This window comes from Gopherus evgoodei, chromosome 3 (assembly GCF_007399415.2).
Source record: "Gopherus evgoodei ecotype Sinaloan lineage chromosome 3, rGopEvg1_v1.p, whole genome shotgun sequence".
Lineage (NCBI taxonomy): Eukaryota > Metazoa > Chordata > Testudines > Testudinidae > Gopherus > Gopherus evgoodei.
In genome coordinates, this window is record NC_044324.1 from 142,622,121 (window position 1) to 142,647,796 (window position 25,676).

Sequence of the window (25,676 nt, forward strand, 5' to 3'; positions counted from 1 at the left end):
GCTACCAGGTGAGGGACAAAAGTGAGAAAACAAGTCAAGGAAATGGAGCCAAATAGACATCATTCAAGAACAGAATGAAACAAGGAGAAAGACTAGTTAGCAGGAACTGAAAGCTAAAAAATTCTTCTGAAATAAAACTTAACTAAAAACAGTTTTTGTCCTCTTCCACCCATTTGAAAGAATAGAAGGGGGAATCCCCCACTAGACAAAGAACAAGGAGACCAAGTACTTGGCAGCCTTACAAAACAGTAAATGCTCATTCTTTAGCTATCTTACAAGCAGGGCCGCCCAGAGGATTCAGGGGGCCTGGGGCAAACCAGGGGAGCAGACATAAAAAAAGGCACCACCCGCTGCGGGGCTTATACTCACCAGGTGGCGCTCTGAGTCTTCGGCGGCAGGGCCTTGACTCGCTCCGCATCTTTGGCAACACTGAAGGACCTGCCGCCAAAGTGCCACCGAAGACCCAGACCAGCGCCGGGTGAGTAAAAATTAAAAAGGCGTCTCTAGCCAGGGAAGGGATTCTCGGCCAGGGCTCACGAGGCTCCTGGAGGGGCCCAGGGCAGATTGCCCCTCCTCCTCCTCTGGGTGGCCTGCTTACAAGTCTTGCATTTGGAAGAAAAAGCAACACAATGATCTGGACCCAAGAATGATTTCAAGATAGCAGATATGCACCTCCATCCTCTCAGACGTATTCCTGCAGGATAAGAATTCTTATACACATGCCACCACAAGCCCAATTAGCAGCAACCTTCTCAGCAAACTGGAGGATAGTCAGGCTTTTCAATATACCATACTTCCTAGAGAAGGACTAGTTAGAATACTTCAAATCAAAGGTGTTATACACACACCCCATGGGTAGGATCTGGCCCATACAATATATTTGTGAACAATAGGGGAGATTCAGAATTTGCATAATCTAAGTTTTCATTTTAAGAAGTGTTTCTAAAACAAGTCTTCCAAATGTCAGAGCATAAACCAATGAAATGTCAGCCCAAGTCTGCAGAAACCTTGAAACAATGGCTCAAAGGTGTGAACTCCCCATTCCACTGTTGTGTTCATTCTAAAACCTAATGATATTTCAAAGCGTAAACTAACTATTTCACTACTTATTTTAAGCAGTGAATGAGGAAGAGTTGGGAGTTGCTGCAAGGAAGGAAATGCAAAAAGGACAAGACAGGGAAGCAAAAAAGAAGGGGCAAGGAGGATGGAGAAAGGAAGAGAAACAATGGCCAGAAATAGAAGTGTTCCTAAATGTGAGCACATTATCCCCATTCAGTAATAATAATGAATGCAATGATAAAAGTATTGAACAAATTAAATAATTAAATCAGGTTAGTTACTGCATACCATGCTTGATGTCTCGGCAAAACTCCCATTGAAATGAATAGGAGATATGCTATGGATTGAGGAGAATATGTAGTCCCAAATTTTTACTGCAACTCAAGGACTATAATTAAAAAATAGAAATTAGCTCTCTACAGAGAATGGCCACACACAGTCTTTCACATGCCTTTAAGAAGTATGTGTCACCGATGTGTCATCCCCACACTGTGAATGCCAGTCTCTTAATGGCAGATGAAACTTCAGAAACACTACCTGTTGGTCAGCAAATTGAGATACTGAAGTAGTAAATTTTAATTGATGAGTCTTTTAGTATAGCACAATTAAGAACATACTGATCCCAAAACAAACACTAGTACCATTCATAAGTCTTCACTGACTTAAGATATCGAACAAACAAGACAAAAAAATGTTGAAAAAGGAATCTGACTGAAAGGAGATGGTGGGGCGGGGGGGGGGGAACAGAAGACTTACAGCATGATCTAAAGCTTGCCAAATGCAGGCTTTGATGATTGAGGGAACAAGTTCCAAAAGCATGTTTTTTTTTAAACTGTGAATGCCCTACTACTGACCCCATGAAACCAAGTGCCAAGCACTAAACAACTGAAGCAGCCCACTGTGCCTTAATTATAATTGCACAACATAGGAAAGAAGGTAATCTTTTAAATAAATGAATTACAAAACATCTCAGATTTGGGAACATATCAGTAGCACCTAGAAATGCTCCTGGAAGTAAACAGGAAACCAGTACAGAGCATATAGCTAAAGTACTGTGTGCTCATGCCTATCCAGCACACTGAGAAGGCAGGCCATGGAGTTCTGCACCAGCTAATGTCTACAGAGATTTCTCAAAGGCCACACCATACAGAGCACATGACAATAATCCAGTCTGGAAGTGACAAAAGCATGGATAACTCTGGTCAGATCCAGATCAAAGAAAGACTGCAACTTCTTGATCAGCCACAGATGGAAAAGTACTATGAGCTACTGCTGATAACTCTACATTAAGATACAACCAAGGATTCAAATGTACCCTAAGTTTGCAAACTATACTAGAAAGGGGCAGCTCTAATCCTCAATTGAAGCTGATGACAGTTTCCCTCTAAATGAATGACAGTTTCCCTCTAAATGAATCCTGTAACCCACCAGCAATACTTCTATCTTGTACAGAATTTGTCACAGCTGGTTGGTTCCTATCAAAGGCAAAGTCCAAAGTTCTATTAACAGAAGCAACATCCACTTCCTAGTGAAACTTTAGTCTTATCTCACAATATCTCACTAGCTGCTTTAAAATTTTGAAAATTTAAATTAAATAAATCTAAAAAAAAAAAGCAGAATCCCTTGTTATACAATAGCTTTTCTTTAAAAGGTGTGTTACCAGCTTATTTTCAATATTTACTTAAATTTTTCAAATTTTGTTTTTTCAAGTCCATGAGGTAAGATTAGACTGCTAAACATAGATAAAATAAAGGGACATCAATTCCTTCATCTGTAGGTCTTTTCTTTTGTAGTTCTGTTTACCGACAGATCAACAGTTCAAATCTGGCCAAGGTGAGCAGCACGTAAGAGCAGGTGCTATCTGATCATCATTCAATGGCCTAGATGAATAGGGTATCCACAGATCAGCTCCAAGTGGAAAGCTCACCATAATTAGCACCTTTGTTAGCAGTCTCCAGATAGGTTGCCTACCCCTGATCTATGGCACACTTGCCAAAGGTGGCACGTGAGCTGATTTTCAGTGGCACTGTAGCAGGGTGGTCACTCACTCCTGCCTGGGAAGGGTTAAAGCCAGCCCTACAGAGGGCTGGGGCTGTGGAAGGAAAGAGCTGGGTTGACTGAGGGAAGCAGCTGTAGCTGGCCCTATAAAGAGGCTGGGAGCCAGGAGCTCAGCACTCTCCCTCTGCCTATAGAGGGAGAAGGGCCTGGCTGCAGGGAGCTAGACAAGGTACCCTAGAGTGGAGCAGGGCTGGGGAAAGGCAGAGGAGCTGGGGAGCTCCTGCCTGGAAAACTCCAGGCTGTGGCCTAGCATTAGGCCAAGAGATACTGGGGGTTGCAGGGAGCAACCCAGGGGTAGGCAAAGGCAGCAGGTCCAAACCCCTTTGCCGATGATGAGTGGCTGATACTGCAGTCTACTCCAGTGAACAGGGGCTAGATGGAGACTGGGCAGAAGCCAATACTGAGATAAAGTGAGGATAGTGGGGTGGGGGATCTCCTGGGAGGGGGAGACCCAGTTAAAGAGGTACCGGGGTCCTGGGAGGGACACGGGGGCCAATAGCTGGAAGGCAGATCACCAGCCTGCAGAAGGCGCTCTGGGCTGGATTGAGCTAGTTTCCAGGATAACCAGCAGGAGGCGCCGCAGGGGTGAGTTGGGCCCATCTACAGGCACTCAACCTGCCCGGGTCCTGGCCAACGGTCCGGGGGGCTCTGCATTTTAGTTTAATTTTAAATGAAACTTCTTAAACATTTTAAAAACCTTATTTACTTTACATACAACAATAGTTATGTATTATAGAAAGACCTTCTAAAAAAGTTAAAATGTATTACTGGCATGCAGAACCTTAAATTAGAGTGAATAAATGAAGACTCGGCACACCACTTCTGAAAGGTTGCCGACCCCTGAGATAGATAATATAACAATGACAGAAGGGGCATGGACAATGCTCCTCCAAAACATGCTCCCCCTAAACATGGCTGAAACACAATGTCAGAAGAGCAGGGGAAGCTTGCACTGGTACCGCCTGAAAAGGCTCTATTTTATGGCTAAAAGGATTTCTTCAGTTTCTGTGCTGTAAGTCTCACAACAGAGGGGGGCAAACTACAGCCCGCAAGCCACATCCAGCCTGCAGGACTCTTCCTTCTGGCCCCTGAGCTCCTGCCAGGGAGCGGGATCAGGACAGGCTTGCGGAGGAGCCAGCCCAACCTCCTGGAAGCATGTGGGCAGCATGGTGAGCAGGGCAGAGGCTAGCCCCTCCCCTTCTGCTCCTCTCCCTCCCTGCCTCCCTCAGAGTCACAGTTCCCCCAGCGCAGCGATAGCACCACCAGACTTGGTGCTCCAGGGTAGCACGGTCAGGGGAGGATGCAGGGGGGCAGTCAAGGTGCCTGGGCCCTGCTGCCAGGGACAGTGGCAGAACAAGCCAGAGCCCCCCTCTACCCCCCACATGCTTGGCCTCTGTCCCCAGCAGCCAAGCCCAGATAGGGAGTGAGCCCTGCCCAACTGCCAGGGAGAGCAGCCAAACGAGCAGGGGAAATGCACAGGGAAAGGACTGAGCCCCGCTGTCCCCCACCCCACAGGTAATGTGCGGCAGAGAAAGCAGGGATGGTTGGATAGGGGGTGGGGGAAGGTCTCGGGGAGGCAGTCAGGGGGTAGGGAGCAGGGGAGATTGGATAGGGGCAGGAGTCCCAGGGGGTGATCAGGGGGTGGGGAGCATGGGGGAGTGGATAGGGGACAGGCAACCTGGGGTGATGGTCGGGGGCAGAGAGCAGGGGTGTTTGGATAGGATGCTGCGGGGGGGGGAGAGTGGGCTGGATAGGGGCAGGGGCTAGGACACACCTCACTGTTTAGGGAGACATAGCCTCCCCCAGCCTTTCCTGCCCGACCCTCCATATAATTTCTGTACCCGATGTGGCCCTAGGGCCACAAAAAGTTTGTCCACTCCTGCCGTAAAGCACAAATTTAAATTAGAGGAGTGTGTGTGGCAAATTTACTGACTTTTCTAATTTAACAGCAGCAGCAAAGAACAGAAAGCTATTTCCAGAACTCTTTTAAGTTAGGACTTCACTTACATTACTTAACTAGACTGTAAGCTTTGCAGACCAGAGGCTGTTTTTGTTATGTTTGCACATGCCTAGCAAAACAGGCTTGGACCTCTAGACAGTACCACAATGTAAATAACAAGTCTCAAAAAAACTAAAGCTTTCCAGTTAAGTTCCCAGATTTGAAACAGAACAACCATTTACCTTAAAAGAATCACTGATGAGCTTTTTAAAGGGTATTAAAAAAACAAAATACTGAAGAGAAATCAGAACAGAGTCCTTGGCCATGTTCCTTCCACTACAGAATCAAAGAGGAGTTACACATTGTTTCGTGCAGTGTAGGGGGAAAACAAATGTAGGTGCCTAAATTTAAGTGAAAAATATTTTTGGAGAAAAAATAGGTTACAAAAGGGACTATTTAAAGAAGACCCGATTCATCTTTTCCTTTGAAGCTAATCTCCAGACTCTAGAGCATACCTACATTGCAAAAATTTGTGTTTTTCTGCAACAGTACAGAAAACTTTATTAGTGGGATCAAGACCCAGTAATGTTTTGGTTGGTCATTTTCAAAGGGATACCATCAACTTAAAACACTGTCAATTATAAAGCAAGGTAACTGCATCTTCAAGTACGACCTCTATTCCCAAATCTCCTCTGCAAATTTTGTAGTTTTACCTCACTTTTTCCTATATTAAGTATTAACTATATCTCTTCCTTGCTGATGTGTGAAGATTCAAAACAGGGGAGACTGAATGATTAGATAACACAACTGAGGAAACTGTTGATACACAGAGAGCTGTCAAATGCACAAAGAAAACTGACAAGAAAACTATGTATTTTCTCTTATCTTAAGCATAACTAGTCTTACGCATTACAACAGTAGGTCAGTCAGAAAAATGTATTTTAACTTTGTGTCCTTTTAACACAAGAGCTTTGAATTCCCAAGTCGTCCCATATTAAGATATTTTTATTTTATAAGTATTAATAATATGAATAAAACTAAGCATATCCTATGCACGTAATTCTGAATCAATAACTGATGTAACTACTAGGTAAAATTACTCAGTTATGCTGAGGGAAAATAGAAGAACCTAAGTATGCTAAATGGAATGGAAAGCTAACATGTTGTTCTACCTCCAGAAACAGTTACCATTTGTGTTTGTATAAACTGTTATAGCAGATTGCTATAATACTGGCTCACTTTGACAGAATTGCAATATTATGACCAAATGGTGATCTGCTGCTCAAAGATAAGTGCAGAAACAATTTGAGTGTGCATTTGCTAAAAATAGATATAAAATTAGATTTATATTTTTCAAGTACCAGGCTAGTCCACTAACAATGTTTCATTCCCATAAATTCATTACTATTATAGGAAACAGTAATTAACACCAAGCCCATCTAGGTGACTGAGGCCTGTTACCAGGCTCCAACATTCTTAAAAAAAAAAAAAAAAAGAGAGTAATTTTCTAGGCTTTTTGATTACTAAGAAAGTCTATTGAATGCAGCATAACCTTCATCAGTCTGCAGACATACGAAATGAAACAGCTCTAATGGCCAGATTATCCATTACAGTGGTAAAAGCCACAAGAGAAGACTTGTTGAGAGGGAATTTCTGAGAAGTCCTCTGGGAAACAGACAAGTTCCCTGGGAAATTCCACATCCTTTCTGCTGTACATGGACAACTTAGATCAGTTAGGATACTCACCCCCGCTCTCCTAAACCACCAGTTTTGTACAAGCAGCAAAGAATCCTGTGGCACCTCATAGACTAACAGACGTTTATACAGTTAAACAGTTTTGTACAGAGTCCTCCACTGTGGAGTCTGCTCATCCCACTGGTATCAGAGAGCACATAGGAAATCTATCCACTAGCACACAGGAGACCTATCCACTTTCATTGCATTTTCTCCACGGAAGCCTATTTGAACAGATCAGTTTTTACTTAAGTTCCTTCTCATCCCTATCCTTTTGCTTTGAATTTCAATAAATAGGAGTGATTAAAAACCAGCATGCTTTGGGAAAGTAATGCAAAAACTTCTTGACATTACTCAATCCTAACCTGAAACATTCCTCTGGTTCCATTCCTGGTTTCTCTCAAAGAACGGCTACCAAATGATAGCTATGTAATGAGGACAAATGCCCACTAAAGTTTAAAGTGATTCCATGATGCTCACTCGCATGGAATGTAAACCAAGCATCCAAAAGTAACAGTCAATTAATGTACAGAGTGCCACCTTTCCTTATATAGAGGTACGCTATCAAGTTACTAACACTGTTTCCCTATGTTGCCTATACCCAAGATTTAAAAATATTTTAAAATAAGTTATTTTTCCACTACTGATACTAGTCTATTTTTAAAATTTCTCTCAGCTTGAGCAAGATAAATGAAGTAAGTTTTAGTCTTGTTTATAATCAGTTTCACTTTCAAGCTCTCAATGCTGCAGTGTTTGAGGTGCAAATAATGCAGATAAATGTTTAACAAGAACCATTTTTTACTTAAATATTGAAACATTTCAGTTTATTGTGGGCATTGAAAGAGCTTGATTTTGTAAATTATAAGGTATGAGTCTTTGGTGGGGTGGTGGGAGAGACTTGGAGGGGAAAAAAGACACTCCTATGAGAAGATGTTTTATCTACTCTTACAAGAAATACCTAAGTTTACCATAAAAAAATAAACTAAACTAGAGGTTTGGGGAGATTGGGCCATCCTCCCCCCACACTGTGTGTATTTGAAAGTTTGGGGGCTTTGTATCATTTCACTGTAGTCAGCTTTCCCTATTAAGTGGTCTTTCTGACAACAATAGAAAAGAATAATTTTTTTCAAAATAGGAAAAAATTATAGCTTTACAAGCACAAAAACTGGCAAAAGTACTCATGGCAGGTTTAATATTGGAGACTAACTCTTTTTAAATTAACCAGATTTCAAGTTGACGGCATACCTTTAAAAGGTAAGCAGCAATCAGACTTCCAGCCAATTCACTCTGGTAGCATTGTAGTACAGCAAAAAATACTCACTGTATCTTTACTGAAAAGATGCATACTGACTCGCCATAAGATTAGCTTCTTCTGTTTCCACCAATAAAAATGACAGTACTTTTTTAAAAACAAAAGATGGATTTACTTTTTTGAATAAGAGGGTTTCAAAACTGGCTGATACTCCACCCCCCATTCAGACCATAAATAAGGTTAATCTATCCAACATTATGACTGACCATTTATTTCACTGGGCATAATATAACATGCCAGCTGAAATTTAATTAGCTCAAGATTCCCTTATCAACTGGCCACAGTTTCCTTTCTCACAATGCCAAGGCTATGTGCCAGCTATCTTTAACAGCAATGGAACAACTTCAACTGAAATGAATAAGACTGATACCCTTTGCTAAAAACAGATCAAATGTTCTACTGAAGCACAAACTGTTTGTTGAGTTTCACCGTTGTGGTGAATGTTAGCTGAATGGATGTTTAAAATGAGACCGTAAAGAAAACTCAGGATCTCGTAAAACTGACCGAGAACAGCTCTGAAAACTTTTCTTGCCAGTACAACATCTCCTCTTTCCACATCTACAGGATTTTTAAGAATGCAGAGAAGTCTACTGGAATTTTAGTGGAAAATTCTTGTCAGTATGAGAGTATGGAGAGTTTTAAGACCTACAGAAATTAAAGTTCTACATTACATAACTTCCAAGCACATTCAACTCCTGAATACTAGCAACTTAAATTACTCATTGTTATACCAATTTAAAAAACTCATCTAGACAAAAATATCTGAAGCCTCCTGAACTGCAGAAGTACTGGAAGATCCCAGATCTTGGCTCTACAACAGATTAACCCAGTAGTCACACGCAAGGCACGTCAATACAGACATCTCCATCCCATTGCTAAGGACCCCATATTATTAACCTGACAACTGAAAATGACAAGTGGAGGGCTGTAGGGTAGAATCCCTCAGTAGCTGAGTTTAAATTGAAATCTTTGGTCCATGTATTGCCCATCTGAAACTCTACTCCAGCTTACCACCCACTCCCCGTAGAACATAGTAGAGGTCCCTAAGATGGTTCATTGCATTCATGTGACATTGTTTTCAAGATCCTGACTGACATTTACTGAAATGCAGGATAGCATCAGACTCTGGTCTTGGGAAAGAAATGGTGCAGACAGACATTCTATGGATTCTCAAAATTCTGAATAGCCTCTGTTGTACAGGTCAGAACTTTTGTAGGCCAGTTGCCATAAGAAGTAGCTTTTAGCTCAATCATGCCCTAATTGAGTTTGGACTATATTAACTGAACTATAAAAATTACACTCAGTCTTAAAGAGTTGTTGTTAGTGCCCACTAGAAATTTGAGATGTTAGGCGGCAGAGTTGTGTAATAAAAGGATTTTGTATTATTTATAGTCAAATTCCTATAAAAATACTAATTTTGAGTTAAAATTGCTCAAGTATTTCTTCCCAGTGTGAATACTGAAAAGTAATGAAATCCTAAATTAAAACACTGTTAAGCAAATAATCACTACTGAGTTTGTCTGCAGTCACTGCACTTGAGTGTCCAATTCAGCAGCTTTCAACCTGAGATTATGATTCCAATTCACCAGCAGTTTTTGCAGGGTCATGAGCCAATTAATTCTGATCTTCTACAGAAGATTTGCTCAGCAAAATGCAACCAGGCATCCTCAGAATCCAGAAGAGGTATCTTAAATGACTAAGCAAGTAGCACTGTAGTGCCTCCTTTAAAGAGCCATGAAAAACTATGCAAAAAGGAATGGGATTTGAAAAGGACCATTGAAAGTGAATATGGAGTCCCTGAAGAGCAGGGGGGGAGAAGCGAGACAGAGGCTGTTAAATTTATATGTAACCCACTGCTTTCTATATTACTTTTACCATCTAAAGGAAATCTATATTCTAATAATTTGGGATTCTGCATCACCAAAATCCATCCCTATAGGAATAAATATTCTCTACATCTTTCCCCCACTTCCAAAATGGACCTTATTTCATCCTCTAGTTTCTTCACATGCAAATGAAAAGTGGCTATAGTAGCCAAAGGAACAACATTAACAAGAGGCATGCAGAATTATTATGGATAATATTATAATAGAATATCCAGTATAGTCATAACAGTAGCAGAAGCTGGGGAATTCACATAACTTTCTTTGTCCATTCATTGAAAAGGTCTATTCATTTGCTCGTCTGTACAATGTATTACTTTATTAGCATTAATATACAGTCTAATCTGTAAGTCTCTTTCTGGTATTACCAAGCGCTTCCAATCATGGTTTGAGAAACTCCAAGAACCATTCTTCTGCATATATATAAGTTATTTCCCAAACAGCACAAAAGATAGAGGAGCCTTGATTAGAGTATTAAGGGACATGAGTTAGATCAGTTGTTCTCAACCAGGGGTACATGTACCCCTAGAGGTACGCAGAAGTTTTGCAGAGGGTACATCAGCTCATCTAGATATTTGCCTAGTTTTACAACAGGCTACATAAAAAGCACTAGCGAAGTTAGTGCAAACTAAAATTCCATACAATGACTTGTTTAGATTGCTCTATTTACTATACACTGAAATGTAAATACAATTTTTATATTCCAATCGATTTATTTTATAATTGTATGGTAAAAATGAGAAAGTAAGCAATTTTTCAGTAGTAGAATGCTGAGACACTTTAGTATTTGTATGTTTGGTTTTGTAGGCAAGTAGTTTTAAAGTGAGGTGAAACATGGGGGTACATAAGACAAATCATACTCCTGAAAGGTGTACAGTAGTCTGGAGAGGTTGAGAGCCACTGGGTTAGGTTACAAAACCTACTTAAAGCCTTCTTTTCAGTCAGAGTTTTCTGAAATGTTATTCTTTGCAGATAAAATATGTTTGGCCTTCACCCTAAGGAGAGATTTTCCAAATAGTTTTAGGAAAGCCTATTTAGCTGGTTTTTGAATTATTAGTGAGAGAAGAGATAACTATTCACCTGAAATGCTGCTTCTCTAAAGGTATGTTGGCTTGGATTCCTACTCTTGGATATGGACTCCTGGCCTTCATAACATTAGGAACAACCTTAGCCCTCAAAAATTTCAGGCCCTTTGAGGCACTGGCAAAGAGAAATTAGTTATCTGCACAGAAACGCGAGTTTGAGATGTGTTGTACACAGACACCATGCTCTCGAGTAGATTGGAATCTTTTGGCCAGCAGAGTCCATTAGGGTCAAGCATGCACCGAGAGTCTTTCTGCTTTGCACTGAAGGCATAAAGGGAGGTCTGGCCCAATCACCCCTCAGTTTCTTCTCCACCATAAAATCCAGATGCTACAGAACTCCATAACAGAAGGGATTGAGGGTGGATCTTGGAATATATATTTATATGGAGAATAAATCTCTAAAAACTCCAGTTACAAAAGTTTAGGCTGGAAATCAGAAGGTTTCTAATTATCAGACAGGAGTGATGTTCTAGAACAGCCTTCCAATATGAGTAGTGGGCGAAAACCAACCGAACTAGTTTTAAGATGGAGTTTGATAAATTTAAAGACAGGATTACATGACTAGGTTGCCTGCAATAGCAGGAGGCTGGACTTTCTGATCCAGGAGGCCCCTTCCAGATCAGGAGTAATCAATTATTTTTTGTCAAGGTCCAAATTTCTTGGTCAAGGTATAGTCAAGGTCCAGACTCCAGAGAAAAATACAAAAAACAATGATGATGATAATAATAAATAAATAAAAAGATTTCACAGTCAGTTCAAGAGCTTCTGGCAGTCCAGACTTGGCCCACAGACCACCTACTGACTACCCCTGCTTCCAGTCCTGTGTTCCTATACAAGTAAGCAATTGTTTTTTCTTCAAGTGCTATATATAGTCCACTCTGTGACTCAGAAGCCGTGAGCCATTCTAATAAGGTGAATATGTACTTCATCCAACGCTGCATATAACATAGGTGTAGTCTGGCATGCAACATAACAGAAATGCAATAAACTATCTGGTTCAGTACACTGTGATAAGTCCCAGCTGTTGTTTGAGGAACTGTCTGAAGTTGAGTGATGAGCATGGACATGGTTTCCAATTTATCTTGAGGCAGATACCCTAAGACAGCCAGAGGCTATGTCTACACTGCAACTAAACACTTGTGGCTGACCCATGCCAGCTGATTCAGGCTAAGGACCTGTTTAACTGTGGTGCAGACTTTCAGTCTAGGACCCTCCCACCAAACATTCATGCTAAGCATCCAGAATAGGTGCCCAACCGCCATTCTTCTTTGATATGAAGTAGTATTCAGAACAGAAATCTTTTCTTCTGTGTTGTGGAGGAACCTCTTTAGCTCAGAGAGGTGGGAGCTCAACCAAGAAGTGACTAGTTTCATGTGAGAGGGGTGCCTGAATAAGGACTGGGACGCTGGGTTGTGGGTAGGTGTAGTACAGAACTGAACGGTATAATCAGACGTAATGATGTCTCAGACCATGTCTATTATAATTAAGGCTAAGATTTTTTTCATGATTATTTTTAGTAAACGTCACTGACAGGTCACAGGCAACAAACAAAAATTCATGGAGTTCGGTACAAGCTGTGGGGCAGGAGTGCATGGCCCCAGCGGCAGCCTTCACCGTGTGGCTATGTGGGGAGCATAGCCTCAGCTTCAGCCCCAGCTTCGGCTGCTGACAGCTGAAGAAGTCAGAGGTCCAGTAAAGTCACAGAATCCATGACTAAATCATAAGTTATCTTAGTTATAACATTCCATAATCCCCAAAATAGGAAGAGGTTTCTAAAGAATTTTAGAGAAGGAGGAAGAGGAGTCAGAGTCAGTCTGTAGCGCTCACTCAACAAATCAGAAGGATTGTTTACTGAAAAATTTTGACAGTGAGGGGATAGTAGTTGCTGTTGATCTTTTTTCCTGCCCTCCTCAATCTGTGCCACTTCCTAAGAAACTCTGAGGTTACTGTTTCTGGTAACAGAAGGAACCTGGGGGGTTGTTCTCAGCCTGGAGTAAGTCTGGGACTTGTCATGCTTCCTTTTTGCTGCAGATGTGTATGCACCAAAAGGTAGTGCAGAAATTCCTAAAGAGTGTGCAGGACATCATGTGTCTTTCTACTGACTAGACTGGGGCCCTCAGGCAGAAGATCCTCTACCGTGGATTGGACCTCTCTAAGGATTATTGATGTCTGGAGTCAGGATGAGCACTGCATCACCACCGATACTGCCATGGAGCATGAAGCAATATCTGCAGCAGCCAGAGATGCTCATAAAGACACTCACTATTAACTGACCTTCTCTGTGATCTTGTGGCAATTTCTCAATAAAGTCTGCAAATTCAATGTAGTTGAGGAAAAAAAACATACTACAAGTGCTCGATATTTCACATTCTCAACTGCAAACTTGGAGATAAATAATTTTTATGAGCAAATGGAACCAAACATTTTGGATCCCTTTCAGTCAGGGCTATTTTAGAGGGATGTTGTCTGCTCCGTTTGTTTGCAGCTGCTACTGCAAGGAAGTCTTACTACAAGAGAAGAATACAGATACACAGCTCCCCCAGAAGACACAAAATACCTTTTGTCAGCTTTCTTGGCTGTTGGGGCTATAGTAGCTGGCATCTGCTAGACAGTTTTTTTAAGGTTCTAAAGGGGCCTCATTTATTGGGAGAGTAACCCATTCTGGCACAGACTGATGTCCTCCTCATGACATTGTTCCTCCTCAGAGGGTTCTTCAGGATATTCCTTCTCAAGAGGGGTTTCTTAAGGCTGAGCAGTTTTCTGCCTCCAAATAAACACTCTCTCTCTCTGGGATGGTATATGTGAAGTGTGTTTCCAATAAGAACCCCAGGGCTCCAGTATGGCCACGAAAGGGCATTCTAAAGGAATGAGAGAGGGCTTCAGTGGGATGGATACTAAGGCACATGGAGGAAATAGACTCTTTCAATGTCTAGAATAGGACGACACTCTGGAATCACTCTGAGTCAAAATCTGGAGAGGGGCCTTTAGGAGAACAGGTGGGCAACTTGCCTTCACTGTAGGATTCTGAAGCAAGATATTTCCATCACCAAAAGGAGAAGCTGTAGAAGAAGCAGTGGTTGGTCATAACCCTCACAGTCCTTCAGAACCATGAACCTCATTGGTACTTATGCTGAGGGGCACTAACGTAAAACAGGTCGTTTTAAAGGAGGCATGCTCATTTGTGTTTCAAAGTGAAAGGGCCAAGAATCTTGTCAGACCTAGAGGAATTCTGGCCTAACTCAAGCCAGGAGCAAAGACCTAGTCACTATGCCATCTTTAAGAGAGGAAAAACAAGTTTGCATCTAAAAGAAGCATATAACTTGTTTCTCCACCAATAATTCAAACATGAACTAGACACCAGAAGGGGGCTGCACATCACAACTTTTGTGGGAAGGAGCAGGGTTCTTTTTGAAGGAACAGCCAGAGAACAGCAGAAAGTAGGTCGTACTTTGAATGCTGAACAAAGCATGGACTGAGAAAAAGAGGAGGGCAAGGAGAGGCTGAGAAAGGAAACAGTGGGACTGAGACGTAGTGTTTCTGTTCATTCTAAAATGAAACAAGAAAATTAAGAAAAAAATCTTTAACATTACATTAAGGTTACAAAAGTTAAAAACAGTGAAGTAAGGCTATGCAAAAGTATGTTATTATAACTAACACACATTGCCTCTATTGTACGTTAAAGTACACATTAATTTAACTACAAACCAAAATAACCACATTGTACATCTGTGTAATGTGTCAGTATTCAGGTTACACAGTAAAATGCAGTTTAATAGCTAAACCATTGTTCACAAAAATGAGGGCAAGCAAATGGCCATTCTTTTTCTAAAGAACTGGGCAGTGAGTACACATGCAACAGAGAGGGTCATCTGAGGACCCTATATTTAAAAATAAAAAGGCTCTTTACCTATATAATCACCTTTCGTAAAAGTGAGGATCGGGGTGAATAAAGGATGAGTGAAGGAGGGAATAAAACATTCACTTCAATGCTGAATTAGCATGGTTTTTTTTTGCTTAACATATAAACCAGCCTCATCACCCACTCTAATTCAGCCACTGAAGGTGGAAGTAGACACTATTAGAACCTGTAAGTTCAAGCCCCATCTATGCCATGGGGACTACACTGGCACAGCTATGGTGCTGCAGCTATGCTATTATAACCATGTAGAGCAGACACAGCCTATAGTAATGGAAGGGGGTTTTCATTCTCTGTTAGAACACCACCTTCCCAAGCAATGGTAGCTAGGCTGACAAAAGCATTCTCCCATCAACCTAGCTACACCTACAGCAGGAGTTTAGGTTGGCATAGCTACGTCACTCAGGGAAGTGGATTTTTCTCACCCTTGAGCACCAGCACTATGTCAACTGAAATTTTACGTGTAAACCAAGATTTAACCATCTGTGAAAGGATGAAATAACTGTGGTGGTTGTGTCCAACCCCTTGCCCTACCAAAAGGCAGATGAGAGTAAAGATCCAGCTAGTCCAGCCACATCACATACTGGAATATGAAATGTGCTTTCAATGAACCACCACACAAGGAAAAAGATTTCTCCATAGCTTTGGCTATGTACAATTTTACCAGAAAGGACTACTAGCAGTCTGACAGCAGGAGATTAAATTATGATTGAGTAGACAATATAAAAGCTGAGTATAGTAGGGATAGATTTGGGGGGCATATGTATTGTAGAGTTAGGACATAGATGCTGGAGCTCTTATAAGATCAGATTTACTAACTTTCTAGAAATAATTTTGACTTCTTAGAAACTGACTTTCCAACAGTAACATTATTATGTAATCCTACTAATGTAAGCAAATTCTGCAGACTAGGAACAGAAAAGACCTTTTATGCAAAGCCTGCTCTGTGTAATGGTTGGGAAAGACCAGAATCAGAGCCAGAAATTATACTGCCAAAAAAAAAGAAAAAACCTCAACATGCCAGGAATATCTATACCAGGAAAAACCGTGAGGATTGTACTATGACACATAATCAGATTCTCAAATGGTGTCATTTAGAGGGAAAAGATATGAGAAGGCATCCAAAACAGCAATTTGTCCAGAATGCAATTTGGCTACAGACTCAGAATTAAATCCAGTGGTGCATGCTGTATCACTAGATTTAATTCCCCATAATACTTGACAATTTAACAAGATAATGTTAATTTTAGAAATCAGTACGTTGTTATACTTAAGGGTTGATAACCAATAATCCAGAATCTCCAATCCACAAAGTTCACTTTCCACTATTTTTGTGGTGAAAAGTGAATTTATATAGTGCAAAGCACCCAGGAGACTGTCTCTGGAGAATTCCCCCCCCGTGTAAGGGGACTCTTCACCATCAGCTCAGAAGCCTTCTCTGCCAACTCTACCGCACCATGTGTTGGAGCTTTACCCTAGCGTAAAAAGAAGAAGACACTTGCGCAAGTAAGGGGCATGTCAGAGTGGGGCTCTAATACACCCAATTCTCCACTGGACTAAGGACCCTGAGAGACCTTACATCAACAGTGTAAATTAAACTTGCTCACCTTGCAGCTTTAACTTAAGCCAGGACAAAATAGCTGAGAGACCACCTTTTTGTTCCATGTTTATATAGGGCAGGGGTAGGCAACCGGTGGAACGCGTGCCGAAGGCGGCACATGAGCTGATTTTCAGTGGCACTCACACTGCCCAGGTCCTGGCCACCATTCGGGGGGCTCTGCATTTTAATTTAATTTTAAATGAAGCTTCTTAAACATTTTTAAATACCTTATTTACTTTACATACAACAATAGTTTAGCTATATATTATAGACTTATAGAACGAGACCTTCCAAAAACATTAAAATGTATTACCGGCACGCAAAACCTTAAATCAGAGCGAATAAATGAAGACCCGGCACACCACTTCTGAAAGGCTGCCGACCCCTGGTACAGGGCCTAGCATAATGTGATCCTGCTCTCGGAATAGGGCCCTTAGGTGCAGCAGAAATACAAATATTAAATAATAATAGTCAAGCAGAAAGCTACAATTGACTCCCTCTCAGTCTCCCCTTCCCTCTGCTTCTAAGCAGAACTCAAGTGCAGTGGAGAATCAAGCACAATTTGTTTTAAATGTGCTACCCACTTTTTAGTCACTGCTTTAGGGATACACCCTTTCTGATTTTAAAAAGGGCATGTTTTGAAAAGAATGGTCACATTTGTATCTTATCTTTGCAAAAGAATATACAGTGAAGTTCTGACTACCTGAAGGTCATCTGAGACACCTGAAACTTTCACACAGTGATGTTAAATGTGATAAGGAACGCAAATACAGCAGATTTTTAAGTCACTGTGGTTTGAGGAAGTTGAATTTAAATTGATCTACTTAAACCAGCGCAAGCACCTAATGTAAATAAACTTTTGTTTAAGTCATTTTAGTTTGCACTGCTAACTATCAAATTAAGGCAAACAAGTGCATCTGTTAGGGATTTGCACTGGTTTAAAATAGATTTTAAAATCCATTTGAACTGATTGAATTAAACTAAGCCTACTAACTAGTGTAAGAAATATTTTTGTAGTGATGTCCACAAAGCCGCAACCACACAAGACACATTAAAGTGCTGCCAGGGCAGCACTTTAGCATTGCCAGTGTAGACTAGCCCTTACTAAATAGCCTCCTAATGGTAATGACCCCTACTCCAACCACTATATAAGCCTTGATTACATCTGAACTGATGATCATATAAATGATCATGTCTCAACTGCTGACTGAGGAAAAACTTTCAGTACTGAAATCGATTACTTAAATTTTTGGATGTTTTTCAATAGTATTAGCCATTAAAATGGCATTTTGTCCTTTCTCAGAAATCCACTCACTTCTGTAAAGGCATCCAGCTATCAGCTAAAGCAGAGAGTTTTTGCTTTTGCCTCTCTACAAAAAGGAAGTAGAAGATTGAAAAAGGAGTAAAATATTACTGTTGTCAGCCAAGGAAACGTTTATGAAACAATATAATTCCTACCCTTTTATTACAGCAGGCTATGGCCTGGAGTCATTTACGATTCATTCCTTCTCATAACAGAACAAGTTTGTTTACAGGGCTTGGGGACCAGTGCTGGTAAAAGGTCAAACATTCAAAAATGCTGTGGTGACTTGAGCTAATACTCATCCTCTCCACACCTTCAACAACAACAAAAAAAATCTATTTTCTAGACACAAGTACAAAAGGCCAGACAAGAGATTTTACTGTTCCATCTCTACTATTTTCCTCCCCAGAACTGTACTACTCAATCAGGTGATCCTGATTAGCTTCACTATGCTACTCTTGCCAAACAGAGAAAGCACTCTGAAGGAGTGGCACAAGTGCAATTCTGTACAGCTGGTGGAGGCTGAGGTAGGAAGAAATAAATATAATTTTTCATAGCACTCCTACTCCCTGTTAGCTGTGGGAGTAAGTGAATAAGCTTGGTTCAGAAGTATACACTAGACCGGGATAGGCAACTTGTGGCACATGAGCTGATTTTCAGTGGCACTCACACTGCCCAGGTCCTGGCCACCAGTCCGGGGGGCTCTGCATTTTAATTTAATTTTAAATGAAGCTGCTTAAACATTTTAAAAACCTTATTTACTTGACATACAACAACAGTTTAGTTATATATTATAGACTTATAGAAAGAGACTTTCTAAAAATGTTAACATGTATTACTGGCACGCGAAACCTTAAATTAGAGTGAATAAATGAAGACTCGGCACAGCTCTTCTGAAAGGCTGCCAACCCCTGCACTAGACCAAATACCTTGGCAATTTTAACCTTCCTTTTAAGACTTTTCCCTCTTCTCTCCTTTTGTCTATCCTCTAACCCACTCAAGAGAACGATTCTTGTCAATTCACTGACTTCCACTTTGTCCCTGCTGAACTTGCTGAGAAAGTAGGTTTACCCCCAGCAGCACAAGCATTCGCCTCTACTACTAGGAAAGCAAGGGAAAAAGAGAGGAGAGAAAAGCAACATCTCTCTAAACCTTTTCATCTCTTGGAGGGATCTTGTCCCTAACACATCCCCAGAGATTTCAGAAGGTACAGATTGCATCCAAGTAGGACTAACCACATTCCATCGGTCTTATTCTTACTCCATTTAGAACTAACTGCAGGAAGGAATTCTCTCCTGCCCATGTACATCATTTCACAATTAGCCTGGTGGTTTCTGAGGTGGAGGTGTAACCACCTCTGAAGCATCAGGTATTGGCCACTGCCAGAAGCTGGTAGGATACCAGACTAAATGAACTAATAATTTGATGCTATGTGGCAACTCCAATAGTCCTTCCTCTAAGCCCCAGTCTTTCTGTTTACACCATACTATCCATCTATCGTAAACTGCAGGATTGGGGTCTGAATTACAAAAAGGCAGAGGCCATGGAAAACGCAGGATTACCATTCAGATAGTACTACTCCAATTTTAAATCTAACTGCGACAGATTTTAGGAGGCTGTTTTGTAATATTTTAACTTTGAGGATTTTTTGAGTGGAATACTTACTTGAAGGATGAATTGGCTAACAAATGCCATGCTATGGAGTTACACAAGAAACCCACATAATCATAGTACGTCAGCCAGCAGTTTCCACCATAATAACCTTTCAAATTAAGTGTCAGTACACCAAGGTACACAAACAAAATTCCACACACTCTCCATCAGCAGGGAAATCTATATAATTTACTGTATCCCAAAGAGGGCCAGGGTTACCCGCCTTTCAGTTTCTCCCTCTCCCCCACAGCTTCCTACTAGCTGATGCTCTGCAGCAAGAAGAGTCTGTCACAGTGCAGACACACATTGCTTCTTAGCAGGTCACACTAACATTCTTATGTTGCAACAGAAGTAGCAAGTTGTCAGAGATTTAGCTGAAAATGATGTTTCATCTTTTTTGCAAATGTTTAAATTGTTTGATTTTTTTCTTTATTACTAGGACCTTTATTTAACTGAGAGATGTCCTATACAGTCTCCTGTAAAGGCTGTGATTTTTTTTCCTTTAAGAACTCAAAAAAAAAAACAAAAAAAAAAAAACAGTTGCAAGTCAGGATGACTATGACATGAAACTTTGAATTCCATATTAAGAGGGCTAGTGTCTCAAAAAAAAAAAAAAAAAAAAAAAAAAAAAAACCCACACACCCAAAACACTAAGGAAAATATGAATGTACTAATTTTTGGCAAGACTGGCAAAGAAAACATCTCACAAAACAATCACACCTTTCCTCTCCTCACCACTTACATTTTACAGTAGGTTATAAAAACCACACTGCCTGATGACTCCACTACAGGTCGACAAGTTACAAACTTATTAAAAAAAATATACCTGGATACTTACTCCATTTCCATTTTGTTGTATTCATAAGTGTGGCAAATATTGCAATCTGACATATTACAGTCACTCTGTAAGCCACAGTCCCATATCTGGCAGTTTTATGCAAACACCTATTTACAACACTTTCTGTATTACTACACCAAAGCAACTCATGGTAATATAACAGACTACATACATGCTAAAGCCTTCACTGCCAAGAGCATCTTCATAAGCAAACACCCACTAAGTAATTCTAGAAGTATTCATGACAAGAATTACTATTTCAGAATTTATAAACTGAAGCAATCATGAGAAACTGATCAAACAAACACTGTTGCAGCACGAGCTCTCCTAAGTGGTCAAATTATTTAATATCTAAAGGGGAACACTACAGACAGTGACCCTCACATTCCAAATTTTCAGGGGTCACCAGTTCAAACAGAATTTAAAGGAGGATCATTTTCACCCATGTGTAGAGTGTGAGAGTTTCCACAGCAGATACTGTATATCTTCAGAGCTGTCTTTTACTTATGAAGAAAAAGAAAACTCAAGTCGGTCAAATTAAACTGCATCATTTTCAAACTATTTTCCCACCCGTACAATATGAGTTTTCTGCCACATTCAGAACAAATAACTGCTGTGCACATAAGAGGATAGAGAAGAGGAAAATTAGAACTAACAAGTCCTATAGCAACCTTGACATTACAGACCTGCCTCATCTTTCTCACGAGGAAAGACACTTCTATTTGAAGCTGTGTTTCTTGTACTTTCACAAACAAGGATTGTGCTGTACGAGTTCAGACATTTAATACAGTATTACAGTTTTGCATACGGGATATAGCATTTATTAAAGCATGCCCACTGACTGTCCTAGAAATGAAAGTCAAACACAGAATAGGCACAGCACTGACAGCAGCAATCACTGTTGTATGCAGGGTAGTTTTAGTCATGTGGGTCCCAGGATATTAGAAACAAGGTGGGTGAGGTGGTATTTTTTATTTATTTATTTTGAGCCACACAGAGCTCTTCTTCAGGTCTGATTTTTCCCAGAGCTCTGTGTGGCTCAAAAGCTTGTGTCTGTAACCAACAGGAGCTGGTCCAATAAAAGATACTGCCTCACTCACCAGCAATACACATTACCCCACCCTGACATTTAGGGACAACCCTCTAGGAATGAGAAGCTGTTCAGTTTCCAGGACTATCCAATCCTTGGCCCCTGCCAAGCCTATGATTACACTTACAATGAGAATTTTAGAGAGTTCTAAACAGGGTTAGACAACACAGCAGTTAAAATGCTGTCCATATAATCCTACTGTTGTTATTTCCAGCAAAGTTTCTTTGGTGCTGCACAGTAACAAAATTAATTAAGATGCTCAATATTGATATCAGTGGAGCTTGCCTGTCAGTGGCGTTTTTGACAAGAGGAAACAGACTCAACAATTCTCACTTGAGCTGCCCCTTCACCGTGAGACAGAAGGGCAGGGAGAGGTGATGATCTAACCCATTAATCATGGTGCAGCTTGGCCTTAGAGGAGATGTTAGAAAGGTGGATAGAATCATAGAATATTAGGGTTGGAAAAGACCTCAGGAGGTCATCAATCCAATCCCCTGCTCAAAGCAAGTCCAACTCCAAGTAAATCACCCAAGCCAGAGATTTGTCAAGCTGTGCCTTAAAAACCTCTAAGCACAGAGATTCCACCACCTTCCTAGTTAACCCATTCCAGTGCTTCACCACCCTTCTAGTGAAACAGTGTTTCCTAATATCCAACCTAGACCTCCCCCAACGCAACTTGAGACCATTGCTTCTTGTTCTGTCAGTTGCCTCCACTGAAAACAGCCTAGCTCCATCCTCTTTGGAACTCTACTTCAGGTAGCTGAAGGCTGCTATCAAATCCCCCAATCACACTTCTCTTCTGCAGACTAACCCCAGTTCCCTCAGCCTCTCCTCATAAATTATGTACCCCAGCCCCCTAATAATTTTCGTTGCCCTCAGCTGGACTCTCTTCAATCTGTCCACATCCCTTCTGTAGTGAGAGGACCAAAACTGGACACAATACTCCAGGTCTGGCCTCACCAGTGCCAAACAGAGAGAAATAATCACTTCCCTCAATTGGCTGGCAATGCTCCTACTAACACAGCTAACATGCCATTGGCCTTCTTGGAAACAAGGGCACACTGCTGACTTATATACAGCTTCTCACCCACTGTAATCCCTAGGTCCTTTTCTCCAAAACTGCGCTTAGCCACTTGGTCCCCAGCCTGTAGCAGTGCATGGGCTTCTTCCTTCAGCGCAGGACTCTCTGCACTTATCCTTGTAGAATCTCATCAGATTTCTTTTCGCCCAATCCTCCAATTTGTCTAGATCACTCCGGCCCCTAACCCTACCCTCCAGCATATCTACCTCTCCCCCTAGCTTAGTGCCAGCTGCGAACTTGCTGAGGGTGCAATCCATCCCATCATCCAGCTCATTAATCAAGACGTTTAACAAAACCATGGAAACGGGGGAGAAGCCCCAGGTACTGGGGAGACTGGGGTGGAGGCCGAGCAGCAGACGGGTGAGGGGAAGGGAGGGTCACTCACTTTCGTCCTGCCGTTGATTTTGTAGTTGCCCAGCTTGCCATTGCAGTGGCGGATGAGATCGTCCATGCTGTTCATGAGGAGCCCGATGGTCTGGCAGCCGGGCTCCTTGCCCTCCACCCAGGTGATCTTGTCCCCCCGGATGTCCTTGGAGGAGTCGCTCTTCTGGCTGACCAGCTGCCCGTCGGTGAAGCGGCCAGTGTGGTGCAGGGCCCGCACCTCCCGGGCGATGCGCCCGCCCACCTCCTTGCCCAGGAACTCGTCCACCACGCAGATGCCGTGCTTGTTCATGCAGGGCACGATGTACTCCAGCGCCAGCCGCTGCGGCACCAGCGACTTGGTCTGCCCGTTCGGCCGCAGCGCGCCCCCGCCGGCCCCGGCCTGGCCCCCGCCCGGGTACAGGTTGGATTTGTCCCGGTACACGAGCCCCGCCTCCCCGCCCGGAGCCGCCGCCGCCGCAGCCTCCTCTTCGGCGGGGGCCGCCGCCTCGGACAGCGCAGCAGCGCCCATGGGAACTTGGTTGTTGGTCAGAGGCGCCGCAGCTGCAGCCTCCTCCTCCGCGCCGGGGCCCGCGCCCGGCGGCACCTTCTTAGCCACGGCTCCCTCCTCCCGGCCGCCGCCTGCTCCCGCGGCGGCCCCGGCGTGGTGCTCGCCAGCGCCCCCTGCCGCCGCCGCGCCGCCCCCGCTGCGGCAGATGAGCTTGTGCTTCTTCCAGTCCTGGCGCTGGTGCTCCTTGCTGCAGTAGAAGGAGCTGCGGCAACGGCCGCACCGCAGCAGGTTCTCCATCTTCCCGCACAGCTCGCAGTACTGCCGGTCCCGCTCGCTGCCGCTGCCGCCGCCGCCCTGGCCGGCCCCGCTACCCCCGCCGCTGTCATTGGCCATGGCGCCGCCGCCCCTGGTGCTCCGCGGGGGCAGCAGCGCTCAGGCGGGCCGCGCTGGGAGGGAGCCTGGGAGGGCGGGCAGCTCTCACTGCATCATGGCCGTCCCAGCTCCGCGGCGGCCTCCGCTCCCCTGCCTGCCTCCGGCGACGGAGCCCGGGCTTCCTCCTGGGTGGGGAGCGGGCACCGCGGGAGCCGAGGGCGCTCTGATCTCCCCAGGGGCTCAGGCTCGCCACCGTCTCATCGCTGCTCCGGCGAGGGAGGAAGCTGGGAATGCCGAGGCCGCCGTCTCCCCCCTCTACGCCGGGAACTAGGGTCTCCTCCTCTTCCCGGTGCGGGTCGGCGTCTCCTCCCTTCGCCTCGCCGCTGCCTGAGTCGGGGGGGGGTTGCAGGGGCGAGGAGGAGGCGCCACTATCTCTGCCCGCTTTGCACGTACGCCACTTCCAGCCAGCCTGCGCGGCCGGGGCGGGGCCGCAGAAGAGGGGGAGTGCGGGCCAGCTCAGCACTGCTGCAGCTTTGGGGGTGGGGCTGTAACACTGCTCTTGAGGGAGGTTTTAGTTCGTCAGCCACCTTAAAGGCCGTGATTTGTTTGTATTAGAACAGAACGGGTGGATTTTGCCCTCGGTCACTTTAAGCAGCCCTGCCAGGACGTGAGTAGACACTCCTTTGCTCTCTCTGCGGAGCCCAGTTGAAGCTGAGGCCAAACCAAAATCTTGGAACCAAGCACTCACATTTTACAAAAATCTGTTCTGACCTGCTCGGCCTCCCTTCTCTGTGATTTCCACGGTGGTTTGCTAAATGAACTACAGTTATTTATCTAATAGCAGCCATGTGCTCAGTGCTGTACAAACATAAGAAGTGGTGTGTCTGGTACGTAGCAGGACATGATTTACAGTCCCAAATTCTGCCACTGATCTACTGAGTGGCCTCGGGCAAGTCACTTAAAGGGAAACAGCTTGAATTCACACTTCTGTCTGAAAATTATTTACTTACTATAGTTAAAAGACCTAAGGTTGCTATAATGGAAAGGTTTGCAAAACTACATTTGACAACACTTTCTGCATAGTCAATTACACTATGGTTTCTCATGTACACAGGTTCTGCTCTTTTTTATTTTTTTAGGATGGAGGGGGTTGTTTTGCAGAGCAACAGTGGAGAGAAAACACTTTCCCCCCGCCCCCCAAGAAAGACAATTTGGTTGTTAAATGACAACAGCTACCAGAGGGATAGGAACTACTTTTTAGAAAATTAGATTACAGGTTAATGGTATACCTTTAATTTCTTGGTGTCTCAGTAGCCTCATCCATAAAAGAGGGCTAATAATACATATCCACATTAGTAAAGTGCACCAGGCTTCCTTCACTGAAAAGTGATACACATAAATAGGGTCCTACCAAATTCAGAGTTCATGTCTGTCAATTTCACAGTCATAAGATTAATTGTAAATTTCATTTTTTCAGCTATTTAAATCTGAAATTTCATGCTGTAACTGTACAGGTCCTGACTCAAAAAGGAGTTGTGCGGGGGTCGCAAGGTTACTGTAGGAGGGGTTGCATTATTGCTACCCTTATTTCTGTGATGCTGCTAGTAGCAGTGCTGTCTTCAGAGCTGGGCAGCTGAGAGCAGCGGCTGCAGGCCAGGAGCCCAGTTCTGAAGGCAGAGCCACTGCCAGCAGCAGTGCGGAAGTAAAGATGGCATGGCATGGCTACTTTTACTTCTGTGATGCTGCCTGCAGAGTCCTCAGTAAGCAGCTGCCACTCTCTGGCTGCCCAGCTCTGAAGGCAGCAGCATAGACGTAAAGATGGCATGGTATGGTATTGCTACCTTACTTCTGCGCTGCTGCTGGCAGGTCACAGTCTTCAGAA

The 25,676-nt window shown here is 43.0% G+C and overlaps 1 protein-coding gene across 3 annotated transcripts in view; it reads right to left on the minus strand.

Moving 5' to 3' along the window:
• EGLN1 (egl-9 family hypoxia inducible factor 1) overlaps positions 1–24,297 on the minus strand; it is a 47,654-nt gene extending 23,357 nt beyond the window's left edge. For all 3 annotated transcript variants that reach the window (XR_003999666.1, XM_030556888.1, XM_030556887.1), the window contains exon 1: positions 22,937–24,297. Coding sequence is in view for 2 of the 3 variants with exons in the window: in XM_030556888.1 (XP_030412748.1) it covers positions 22,937–23,815 (879 nt within the window). In the remaining variant the exon portion in view is untranslated. The remainder of the gene's footprint in view (positions 1–22,936) is intronic.
• Positions 24,298–25,676: the final 1,379 nt, after the last annotated feature.